This window comes from Pieris rapae, chromosome 12 (assembly GCF_905147795.1).
Source record: "Pieris rapae chromosome 12, ilPieRapa1.1, whole genome shotgun sequence".
Taxonomy (NCBI): domain Eukaryota; kingdom Metazoa; phylum Arthropoda; class Insecta; order Lepidoptera; family Pieridae; genus Pieris; species Pieris rapae.
The window spans coordinates 3973357-3986878 of NC_059520.1; the positions used below are offsets into that span (position 1 = coordinate 3973357).

Consider the following 13522-nt stretch of genomic DNA (forward strand, 5'->3'; position numbering starts at 1 on the left):
CAAAGTCATCCAAATCAGAAACAGTTAATTTTCTTTTTCTACTTTTACCTGGAGTGACTAGTTTTATCGTCTTAGCCTCGGAAGTAGTGTTCTCTGGTGTGGAATTGTCATCACAAGCTATGGATGTGGAAGGTCCTTGAGCTGCTTGATTAGGGACTTCAGTTCTCGCTGTAAAATTACTTTCCATGATTTTTCCCTCTGAAACTATACGGTTCACGGTTCTTTCAGAAACACCTTAAATAAAACAAAAAATATTTTAAGTTATCCATCAATCACATTTACTTTCAAAAGCAATTATTATTTTTCCCTAAATTTGGGGATATAAATATCACTTTTAACTGGCAATACTTTACCTGTCAAAGCCGCTGTTCGAGCATTCACTTGTTGAAATGGAATAATCGGCCCATTGTTACGTTTCTCCTCTTCACAAAAACGTTTTACAGCTAGAATAATTTCTCTAGCTGCACTCCGCACTACTTTTGGCATGTTTCGTAATGATTTTTACACTTTAAAACACAAATTATTAGCACCGACACACGTGAGGCTACCAAGCTGTTAGAACTGTCAACACAACTGTCAAAATTAGTACCTTTTTCTGCCACACGCCAACTTACACATGACAACCTATATGATACTATTTATTTTCTACAAACAAGCTCTGTGCCGTGCCGTAGATGGAGTTTAGAACCATCAACCATAGTCCATTTACGGTCTGTGCGCATAAAATCTGTAATTTGCAAAAATTATTGGTAAAATCATGGCCTAAAGTTTTAGATAGGTACCAGGCCTTAAGGATAAGGCTTAAACTCAAAAAAAAATTGGTAAAATTACAGATCACTATTCACTAATAATCACCATAAAAAAGTGTTGAATAGCTAAAAAAATATTTCCCTCGCATTTCAGAAGTGTGAAAATAAAATAAACGCATGAATTATAATTTAAAAAGTTAAAACTTAAAATGTCCTTCTCATTTGGATCTACTGCGTCTCAAGCTACTCCGTTTGGATCAAGTTCAAAACGTAAGCTGAATTTAAAATATTTAACTTTTCAAAATTTCGGTGTTACTAAGAATTATTTCTACATTTTAGCATCATTTTCATTTGGGAGTACTAACACAGCTACAACAAGTCAAGCAGGATTTAGTGGATTTGGAACTAGTACAACTTCATCAGGTTTTGGTAGCTTTGGCTCAACTTCAAATGCCACAGGTACCCTCTTCACCCTTTACTTGTGTATTTTTAGTCTTTTTAATATTAACAATTTACCTTATCACCTCATTACCTATTTTCTTTAAATAATAGTTGTTTTGTAGCGACACCCTTTGGTGGCCTAGGAAGCACTCCAGCATCCACGGCCCCATCTCTGTTTGGGGGAACTACATTTGGGAATACAGCAGCTAAACCAAATACAGGTCTGTATATGAATATTTTGTACATTCATAATTGTAGTCCCTTGACACACCTTATATGAGTTATTTTTATATATCGCATGTGATAAATATTTCTTTACTGATAAATAGGTTACCTTTTATATATTTTGTAAACATTCTACACTCTTGTCATTATGTATATGATGACAACAATAGTTCTCTAACGGTATTAGCCAAGTGTTGTTTCCCATATGAAAATCTAAATAAATTAGTTCACTACTGTTATTTGAATGTTTGTCATGGTTAAATCTTACATTGCTAAGCCACTGCTTTTATTTTGTTTGTACTGATATTATAGAATTCATTGAATTTATGAATTGACAACTCAAAAATAAACTTAATATATACATTAATATTAATTCTAGGATTTGGTGCTGGAACTTTTGGAGCAAATACTGGATTTGGCACTGGTACATCATCTTTTGGTAGTACAGCACCATCATTTGGAACCAACACATTTGGCACAGGATCTACCTTTGGATCAACATTTGGTAAACCAACAACATCAGGTTTTTCTGGCTTTGGTACTGGACTTGGAACCACTTCAGCTTTTGGGCAACAGCAACAACAACAGCAACAGGTTTGAATAATATTTTTTTATTTGTAAAAAAATGTGTTGGGACCATATTACATAAGCAACTAACTAGCAGCAAACAACTAACAGATTGTAAAAAGCACTACATGAAAGTTAAGTGAACTTTTAAGCCCCCCAATGTTGTAAGTTTCATATATGGCTCAAAGCCTAACTTAATTAAATCATTATCTTCGTTCCGGAAATGGGCATAAATTTTTGCTTTTTCAATAAACATTATTAGTTAAACAACAATAAACATAAAAAGATTATAGATAAGTTTTTCCTAACCTTTTTTTTCTTAGTTATAGCAATTGCTATTTAATAACTAATCTTTGACAGTCAGATGTTCATTTATAGTGCTAAATTTAAATTAAATTTTAGCAACAGCAGCCTCAAGGACCAACAAATGCCCATGAAGCACTTGTAGCTGCTGTATTCAATTGCAATGTATTTGGAGATGAACGGGACCAAGTTTTGGCTAAATGGAATTTGTTGCAGGCTCAATGGGGCACTGGTAAATATTCCTTTAATACCTATTTAAACCTCCTTTAAAAAACTGCCTGAGTTTTTTTCCTATTTATTTATTCAACCTAGCAGCACAGTATTGAACAGGACACTTAATAACATCTCTCTAATTAAAAATAAATAAATCAGTCTTTTGTATATGAAAAGCATAAGTTTTTTATGAATAAAGGTGCATAAAACAAATATTTATTTATATTAAAGCAGCAATACAAGTGCCTACCTTATATATTTATTTTTCTAATAATATAGGTCTTAAAACTAAAACTATTTGCATATATCATATAAACTAAAAAGTATTTGCAATTACTGAAACTAAACATTTTGTAGGTTGTATTTTTGTTTTTTTTATGTATTATTTAAATATAATTATTTTTAATTATTTATCCACACTATATAAAACTCAATTTTAATGAACACAATTGAAACTATCAATAAAATATTTAAAAAACTTACTACCCAAATTAAATATAAATATTATATTCAGATCTTAAGAATAAAGTAATTAAAGTTACTTTAATACATTGTTTGTGATATTGAAATGTTTGTTCTTTTTGTCAAGGTAATTCTGAATACAATGTAATAACTTACTCAACTAGTTAATATTTAGCTTAACCTTTTTGAAGGTAAAACAAAAAAACCATAGCACATTATTGTTTATTGCGGTCCAATTGGACAAATTTGTCCCTTTTTCGGTGGTCAACTATTTTAGTAGGAACACTTATGAAATGTCGGGATCATACAGAAACACAAATTTGAGTAAAGTAATGTAATATTCTTGTGTACAAAAGTCATAATCGTAACTTAATGATATATCTTCTACCATGGGTTACACTTGGCCCTTGTCATTCAGAATATATGAGTTTATTGCCAGTTCTTCTCTTTTGTTCTACGCCCTCGATTTGAGAACTGGCAATAAATGTAAATTCACAATCAATTTAATTTTTTTGACCTTCATAAGTGTACTTGGTTACCTATATGAATAAAGATATTTTTGTTTGTTTGTTTGTTTATGGAAATTAATACCACTTTTCTTCTTTCATTTTTAGGTCAAGCTTACTATAATAGAAATGCACCACCGCTTGAGTTAAATGAGCAAAATCCATTATGCCGGTTCAAGGCTGTGGGTTATTCAAGACTTGGCGGTAAAGAGGACAAAGATGGACACGTAGCTATGATGTTTAACAAACCAGAGCAGGAAATAAAGTATGTACATGTCAGAAAACAAGAGTTAAATAATGCCTAAAATATATATTATGCAGAAATTAATTTAAAATAAATAAATGCAGTGGCACTAAAACCTCTTTAGGTCTTGGCCCCAGATTTTTGAATCTGTTACATGATCAATTTTTAAAATCTAATAGGCAAGTAGGTGATCAGCTCAGATCAGGTGTCCAGTGCCTGACACACGTTGTCGACTTTTTGGGTCTAAAACATGTCGGTTTCCTCATGTTTTCCTTCACCGTTCGAGCAAATGTTAAAGGCGCACATAGAAAAAAAATCCATTGGTGCACACCCCGGGATCGAACCTACGACCTCAGGTATGAGAGTCGCACGCTGGAGCCACTAGGCCAACACTGCTCTCAGAAACTAATTTATAATTCAAATTTTTTTTTTAATTCAGATAAAACTATTTCTTTGAAGTAAATTTAATAATAATAATCCTAGTTAATATGCTCAGGGAGACAGACACCTTTCTGTATTGTTTAGGTTTTTTAATAGACTAATAGACATCTAAGAATAAAATCTACAATAACGCACCTATCAAGTATTTCATACAAAGGCTGATGGGGTTTCAGTTTTGTTATTTGATCACCATACAAAATACATATTATAAATATTGTTGATACAAGTTGTTTTTTATATTAAAAGTTTTTAATTTTAGGAGCAATCAGCAGGGATTTATTACTTCTTTGGCTAGCCTTCTTGGCAATAAGCCGAATTTAGCTGTCAATATCGAGACTGTCAAAGCCGTGTCAGATAAAAAATGTCAGGTGAGAAATTAATTACTGATATTGCCATATTTTTGCATATATAATATTAAGTACATATAGCAGTTGAATTATACTAGTAGCATTGGTTTAACGATCAAGTCGAGATGGAGCCCTATGAGTGACTTTGGTATGTGAAAAATTAGTAAATTTGACTCAACTTTGAAGTCTCCATGTGAATCTTAATTCGCCCTTAATAATATCTAATTGCACTATTTTAGCTTGGTACTATTTCGTCTTGTTATTTAGTATACATATTTATAAGTAAAATAACTACATATTAGTAAACGCTACTGATTTTTCTGTTTTTCTTATGCGATAGTTAAACATATTTGAATATTGCTATATTTTTTACGTACGTTGAGTACGTCCTGAGGGAATGTCTATGGCAAGTTAATTTCTAATACTATTTAGAAATAAAATGCAATTAACAAATAAAATGAATAAAAAAATAAGATTACATGACTTCTATCACACAAATTCTATTAATTGATAAAACAATAAATAACCTAAGCTAATTCAACAATAATGACTGTAAGTAACTTCTATATCTAGTGCGAGCGCGGTAGAAGTGCGCGCGACCATACACTTATAAACGTCAAAAAAAAAAATAGAAAAAAAAAACATTAAATGCAAAGTTCTCAATGGCGTAGAACGGAAGAGAAGAACAGTATACCGCTCACCTTCGCATCACTTGAGATTTTACAGCTGACAACATTTTAACTTGATCAATAATTGAACTAGAATTGTAGAAGTTGTTCCCATACGTTTTAAAAAATAATTAGCATTATTATAATTTCCAGGTGGTGGTATACATAGTGGATAAAGGTGCGGGTGGGTGCCATATTAGCGCGTCTGAACTGAGCTCGTTTCTTAATAATGGAGCGGCTCGGAACACGCTGACTGGTGCGGGATGTACCAGCATAACCCCGGTTACAAGACCGACGCCACAGATGCTAGATCAGTACTTGCAGGCTCCACCGCCGGGTATAGCTTAATTATTTTGTAGAATTTCATAGTTATGCATTGATATTTTTTATATATATTTGAATTTCTGATTTTATTGATAAATTATAGTTAGTTCGATTCCCCAGCAAAGTGTTTGAATCAATGACTACTAATTTTATCTAATACCGATGGCCACTATCGATATACTGATAGGTGACAAAGTATCACTGCATAATTTAATAATTTTTAACTTTTATATACCTGTAATATACTTTAAGTATAAAATAGTAGTTTTGCTTTTGTGAATATGTTTTTATGAATAGTTTTCATCAAAATTTTGTTTTTGACGAAATTCTGCCACAATTTTCAAAAGTCAAAAATGTGGTATTAAAAAAAATATGGTAGTCATTAGTAATAATAAAATTCCAAATTACTGAATTAAATTCCGTTCGATTATTATACCCAACTCGCGTTCTCTGCAAAGAGCTCAGTCGTTATTCAACAAGTGTCTATGGGGGACAATCCGACAACCTAATTATAACAAATTAACAATAGAAATGAATTTAAATAAAAAAAAAATTCTAGGAATGGATATGCGCCTTTGGAAACAAGCCCAAGCTGACAACCCTGATCCAGAAAACTATATTCCTGTACCTATAATTGGATTTTCTGAGGTTATTATGAGATTAATTTGTACTGAATTCCGAATATTTTAATTAATTTTAGAAACTTGTAAACTGAAATGTGTTTTTCCTGTTTGTTATAAATGACAAACTGTAATTATTTTTTAAATTTTATATGTATATAAAGAAAATAACGACTCTCATTTATATGAGACGTAATCATCTTTATATTTGAATTTGCCGCGTTTCGCACAGAGTGATAGACTCGGGTTATCGATGGTAAAACATGAATACTCGATGGTCGGAATTCTAACCTAAAAATATCGAACATTGAAGATTTCAATTATTGGTTTAAAGGTTATTAATTTTAATAACTTAATAAGTAAATCACCTGGAGTAAAAACTTTATTTATCTATTTCGCAGTTGTAATATTTATGTTTTTCACAGATCAAATTCCGTGCACAATGCCAAACATCAGAATCTGGTCTGCAGGCCAGCTATCTTCGTAAAGCGTCTGAAACATTGAGCGAGTTGCGCACGCGTCGCGCCGCCTCCGCAGCAACTCTTGCGCAACTAACAGCGCGACTTAACTCTCTGAGACACACTTTATTACAGGTCGGTTAAATAAATGTATATGTCACCGTAAGATTGTAAACATCGTTATATTACAATCTATCCAGTAAGATTGTAAACTGTCGATAGATTGTGAACCGTATCATTATGATTGCAATTTAACGCATCATTTTTCGCTTGATTGTAATCTATCGATGGGAAGCGGTCAAATTGTGAACCGGCGTAGGACGGAATGCAACTCGCGCTCTGATTGGTTGAACGGTATGTGCCCCCGTCACCCCCGGCCACACGTCATATTTGTTTGTTATTTCTATTTTTATAATTTGTGCTTAAAGACATAATTATTGTTGATTTTTTTGAAATATTTAATTAGAATTTGTATTTGTAGAATAAACATTTCGTTACAATTTGTTTCTAACATATGTCAGGATTTCTAATTTCCTATTAAATAATTTATTTATTTTATTTATGTGACACGTCTATTTCATTTCTAAATGAAATGAGACCGACCAATCAGGAAGAACTTGCAGACAGTTGACAATTTGACGCGGGACAGATTGTAATTTAACGGTTTCACTTCGGTAGATTACAATCAATCGAAAAATGATGCGTTGAATTGCAATCATAATGATACGGTTCACAATCTATCGACAGTTTTTTTTTTTATTTTTTTTTTTCCATTAAATTTTCCTATCTTTACAGTTACAACTAATGCGATAGAATTCCATTATATTACCCACACCTACTAATCTACATACAAACGTTAAAAAATTAAACTAAAATTCCTAAATCTTATAACTAACAATTTTATGCTAAGGTTCGAGATAAACCAGAAAATAGCGGGTTAGAGCTATCAACAAACTTTAAGTTTATTTTTGATACGTAAAGTTTATTGAATTTCTATCATTTTTCTCTCCGGGAATTGATGAATTGAGATGTGTGCTATGCCATGGAAGTCACAACATAATATTATAATTCACTTGACGCGAATAAATCATATTTTCACTACCACACAAACTTAACAATTCTGGACTAAAATAATTAATAATTAAATTAGATTGGTTTAATCTAACACAATTTTACGATAAAATAGGACAAAATAAATTAATTGTATAAGTTTATAGAATCCCTAATATTCTATAATTTCAAATAAACAAACATTTTAAATGAATTTATAGGTGATTGCACGTCAAGAAGTTTTAGGACGTGTCGGCGCAGCTCTAAGTCCCGAGGAAGAAGCGACTCGTGCGAGATTACAAGAATTAGCCACGCAACTGGCCGCCCCGCCCCTCTATAATGTAAGTACTAAAGGCCTCCATACAAGTTCTTCAGGCTCCTCAAACACAGTTCTAACTACATCTGGAGCCTGGAATATCTTAAAATATGTTTTATTATTATGATTGGTATTCAGAGCCGAAGAGAATTTATTAATTTGTTTGTCAATTTTGTGTACCAATTTTTTTTAATTTGTACTCGCGAGCCCTCTGGCATTGAGAGTGCCCATGGGCGGCGGTATCACATAACATTAGGTGAGCCTCCTGCCCGTTTGCTTGTTATATAAAAAAAACTATTTTATAAAGAGTGTAGTTTTGTATTTTTGTACTCTGCACTCAAATACTTGTTAAAAAGTTATATCTAATTTATCTACTCTCTTGGTTAAAATATCGGTAATTCAGGCCTTGTTTACATGTAAGGCGCGTTAACGCAGACGGGATCAAATTTATAGAATTGATTAATTTATAGACTGTTGCGCGTTGCGAGAATTTATAAAATGGCACGTCCATTTACAAGAAGCTATTAGATATCTTTAAATTCAAGCAATTTGAACTGAATTCTATAGACATGTCATTAAAAAAAATGTAATTGCGATGGAAGCGCGCGTTCGCCTGCGTTTAGGGACTTTCTCTGAACGCCTATTTTTTAATGAGGTGAGAGTGCACATAAGCAACCCTGCATCAAGAATGTCGAGCTTGACGCGGGGACTGTGGGGCTGGGTCTACACTCAAATCCCTCTGCCTTTCAGAGGGGTAGCGAGAACCCACCCACTAAAAACACCTCAGCCACGCCCTTTAAATGGGCCCTCGGGGTTCGCTAGGCATTCTATCTAAGGGACCAGGGCTTTCTCTGAGCGCCGCGTCAACCCTCGCTGACACGCGTTAACCTATGTGTATGGCATAATTATATTTATATGCCATACACTGAATAATCGTTAAAGAAGTCGCAAGACAGTTTGGTAAAATATACGAAACCAAGCGGTTTAAGAGGCGGGAGCTAGTTTAAAATAAAATATTATACATTGGGGAATTATGATTCTTTATATCTGCCTGATTAATTAAATGAATATTATTGAACATAGCTTGTGCAATTATTTGTAGTTAGGCTGAAATCTTCAAAGAATCAAAGTCGTTGATCTATAGAAAGTTATAAATTCGAGATCTACGAAATCATTAAATGAGAATTGCCGTCTTGTTTCTCATCTCCGTCGATATTAAAAAAAATATATTTATAATCACACTTTCTAAACTACCCCAAAATATCCGAAATATACTCATTATATTTTTTTCATATGTTAGACATAGTAAATACATCATATTGTTTTAACTGTATTAACAAGTTTTATTAAAATATTGAATTTAATATGTTTATTCTATGGAGAACAAGACCTCCTGGTAGTCTTGCGAACGGATGGCGTAGTTTTGCTCTTTCGCGAATTTTGTAAACGTTTTTGACATTCATAAGCATGTCTTAAGTCGCATCTAAACTGAATAAATAAATTTTGATTGATTTGATTGATTGACACACAAGATATAACTATATAAAATTATAATAACCGAACTAAAGTTATCATAAATAAATAATTCTACAAAGAAAGTATGGAATGTATGTAATGTTGTATCAGTAATATACAAAAGTTTATCTTTTCACTGTCTGGAGATAATTTTTATTAATTTTCGATAAGCATAATTTGGAACAAAAATATTTGGTTTCATTCTTTTTTTTAAAAGTACAACAACACCGTCTCTTGAATAATCTAATATTGTTCTAATAATTCAAAACGATTATAAGATTTTTTAGTTTAAAAGACTATGAAAGTTGGTTAGATCAAACCTCGGTGTTATAGAATATCATTTAAATTTCATGACTAAAATTTCATATAGCAATATTATAAAGCTAATAGAACTTTTTTTTAGTCTTATTCGTATTGAATTTGGACCGCGATCCGTGGACTTTATCGCTTTGATATGACAAAAGATAAAAAATAGTAGACATCAATTACCTGAAACCTCTTGGCATTCACTTGCCGCGTGTTGTTATCGGTCTTATCTCCAGACGTTTGCATAGACATCGTTTGTGGTACGTCCATATTATCTCCGAAGGTTTTGCAAAATTACATTATCATTCATAATTCAATTCAGGTAATAATTTTATTTTAACAACTAAAAATCTTAAGGAAGCATATGTAAGTTGCCAAGTTCCAGTTCCATATAAATGTGTATGCAATGACTAAGTTGATAATTCGTTAGAGTTGTTGAAAGAATTTGTATGTCAGTTTAAAAATGAAGTTAGGACGCAAACGAAATTTAGATAAAAGAAATTTAGATAAAAAATAGACAAAATAATATATAAGATTATGTGCTTTTATATATTTTCACACGAAAACATCATAGCTAAAAAAGAAAAGTAAGCATTTCCAAACTATGTCATAGATGAAATTCTCTATATTCAATTCAATTCAAAATTATTTATTCATGTAGGTAACTTAATGTACACTGCCAGTTCTTAAATCAAGGGTCTTCCGGCGAAGAACGGAAGAGAAGAACTTGCAATAAACTCTCCACCACTCTTTAATCGCCATGTTTTTTTTTACACAACGTTTGTAAGGAGCTGCAACCATTACACCATGTTCCATATGACATCTTGAGTAATCAAGAATAATAAAAAAGGATTAAAAACAAATTGTTTGATTTGTTCTCTATCAGCAGGAGGCATGGTGAAATAGGAGCACGCACTTACATACTCGTGAGAACAACTCCAAATACGTAGTAGAAACAACGAATGTACACGAATTCAAGTGTCACCCGTTCACGAGTATATAATCGTCCATTGTCTATGTTATAAAAAACGGGGAAATATAGTTTTATAATAGATAAATGGGAATGATTTTTAAACAAGAAAAAAATTTAAATGACTCTTTTAAATAAGTACTGAAGAGTACTTTTCTTGAGTCCAACTGCATTAAACTGGTTTAGTTTTTATGATTAAGATGTTTATATACTAAAACAAGCTACGTTGCTGTTAATAAAGTATTAATATCATGCATTGAAATTATCTCCGATGCTATAATTTTTCTGAATCAGGAAAAGATTGTGTGTAGTTTGGAAAATTTTGAACACTCGAGAGATTACATCCAATATCCATGTTAGGGACATAACATGATCGCGTGTTAGGTTTTACATCGGTGTTATCTAAGAAACTGGTTTTAGCTGGTACAACAGGTGATAGTCGTCATTTTTAAATCTAACTCATGATAGTGCATTGATAAAGCATGTATGTGGTTTAATTCTAAATCCATACTCATTTTATTGCATGTAATAAAATTTTGCGATGACGTTTAATGAATTAATTATTGTACGACTGAAATCTGCTACTAGTGGATGACTTGCATTTTTTTAAGCTTGTATCAAATTAACTTACAATTACTGGAATTTTTTCGAAATTCTATAGAATGGGTATAGTATCTTCTAGTAACTAAGTTTATTTCGCAGCCAACTAACTTAATTAGCCGTTCAATTAACAGTCTAACCGTTTAACTAACGGCCTGAAAGATATTCAGCCAGTTGATCAAAACCTAGGCAAATTACTTGGATCGATGACGTTTCATTACTTGCTTAGCCGGTTGACTGTTAATTTAAACTTAATTAGAAACTATTCAAAATGTCAATATGGCGTCAGCAAAACACAAGTTTGATGGTGTTTTCCAAACTTTCATGAAAAATAACAAATAATAATGTGAATTTGACTTAAGCAATTTTATTTTAAAAGAAATATTTTTTATGTCATATTTTTCATCATTTTTATTTCTTTAATATTCCAGTGAATATTTAATATTTTATTAAACTACATGTGTATCATGTCTCGTTTTTGCACACAACATATAACATTGATATTTATTTTTACCTAAACCGCCCCATAACAAATAATGGTAACATCACTCTTGAGACTTCAGTCTTAATAAATAAATAAACCAAGTTTGCATTAAAATGTCTGTGTACTTTTTGTGAAAGATTTTTCTGAAAAACTTCCCTTGTGCGATTATAAATATTGAATATCCTCAGGAAAAATAAAACTGAGTTACAATTATGTTAAGTAAATAAATAAATATTAATATCGATAATTAATTACTTACTGTTTGATACAATCGATTCCAATTGATTCTATTAAGGTCTAAAGCAATTGTTAAAAAAAGAGTATAATACTTCTCCATGAAAGGCCTGTAATTCATTTTGGGCGTCCCTTAAGCTTGTTAAAACTAAGCCAAGAGAAAGTATATTTAACTATAAACATTTTTAAGCATTATTAAATTAATATTACGACGACCGAGATGCCCGTCTTTTATATTTATACCTTATATATGTTTCTTCACTATTTTTTCTAATTTGTAAAGCACGCGAAACGGTTTAAATTTAAAATTATGTACAAATAATTATAAGTTTAAATATAATAATACATATCTATAATCCGTTAAAAAAGTGTTTTTCTCTAATTTGTTTTGTTATTAAATTATACCAATATATACTTAGCACCATATAAGCTTTCTTCAATTGTTTTATTTATATTTGTTTTTATTACTCTATATTTATTATTTTACATCAGTATAGTAAAGTTGAAGATTGGTGGCGATACACCTATTAGTTTGAATTTCGATTTCGTAGAATAATTAGTTAATTATCATGTGATATTATTTGGTTTCGTTACTTATTATCAATAAGATATATATTATCTGTTTAAGTAATGTGTTATCTATGGTATAATATTTGTATGTTTGCTTTCACGGTCACAAACGTCTATGCAGGATTTGTAGTCACTAATTGTTTTTTTTATGATAAACATAACAAAACAGTTACGTAAGCGTCTGGTTTTTACGTAACAACGCACAACGTAATTTTTTAATTATTTTTGTTACCTTATCGATGGTTAAATATAAATTGATTAAAATGTTTGAAATTAAAGGAAAAATTATATTAAAAACACACGAATATGACACATATCTTGCACTAAATAAGAGTCTTTAATAAAGAATTTTAAGTGTCCTATAATTTCCTTCGCAGGGTCGATTGAATGAGCTATTATGTGCGGTGCGACTTCAGCGTAGCGCCAGTGCGGGCGCACCTTATGAGAGATATCATTTGGACCCAGGTAATAAAAATCTCTTAATTTTAAAATTCTTATTCTGTATTTGTTACTGTATTATTCTTCTGTAATAATTGTCACACACTGCCCATATGTGGTACGCTCTTAAAAAGAATGTGATTTTCTCTAAATACATTATTTTTTCGCAAAAAAATCGACAATTTTTTTTATCATTTAGGTGCGCAAGAAGACGTAAAACAATTCCTGTCTTTCCAACAACGTGGTATGGCCCATTTGATGGATACAGCTAAAACAGATCTTGCAGCCCTCAACACTATCGCAGAGGGGATGGCCAAACTTGTCCGGGCCTAGCACTACGCCCCACAATTATTTGATTTAAGATTTCGCTCTTGCATGTTAAAGTTCTAAACGTTCTGGAAGTCTGATTAGTCATTGTTAATCAATAAATGAATACATTGAGTGTATTTTATGTTTTTCATACTTTTTGTT

At 31.6% G+C, this 13522-nt stretch overlaps 1 protein-coding gene and 1 long non-coding RNA gene across 2 annotated transcripts; one reads left to right on the plus strand and one right to left on the minus strand.

Moving 5' to 3' along the window:
* Positions 1–52: 52 nt before the first annotated feature.
* LOC123689577 lies at positions 53–414 on the minus strand. The gene is made up of 2 exons (XR_006750530.1): positions 354–414; positions 53–234 (listed from the first exon to the last, which is right to left on the minus strand). It is a non-coding gene; the product is annotated as an uncharacterized LOC123689577 (long non-coding RNA).
* Positions 415–684: 270 nt separating this feature from the next.
* Positions 685–13497, plus strand: LOC111001186 (probable nucleoporin Nup54). The gene is made up of 14 exons (XM_045630340.1): positions 685–821; positions 904–1019; positions 1089–1208; positions 1313–1411; positions 1795–2009; positions 2385–2517; positions 3575–3731; positions 4411–4519; positions 5320–5503; positions 6050–6138; positions 6536–6703; positions 7840–7959; positions 12991–13078; positions 13251–13497. The coding sequence occupies exons 2-14, from the start codon at positions 959–961 to the stop codon at positions 13382–13384; spliced, it is 1677 nt and encodes a 558-aa protein (XP_045486296.1). The 5' UTR covers positions 685–821; positions 904–958; the 3' UTR covers positions 13385–13497.
* The last annotated feature ends 25 nt before the right edge of the window (positions 13498–13522 follow it).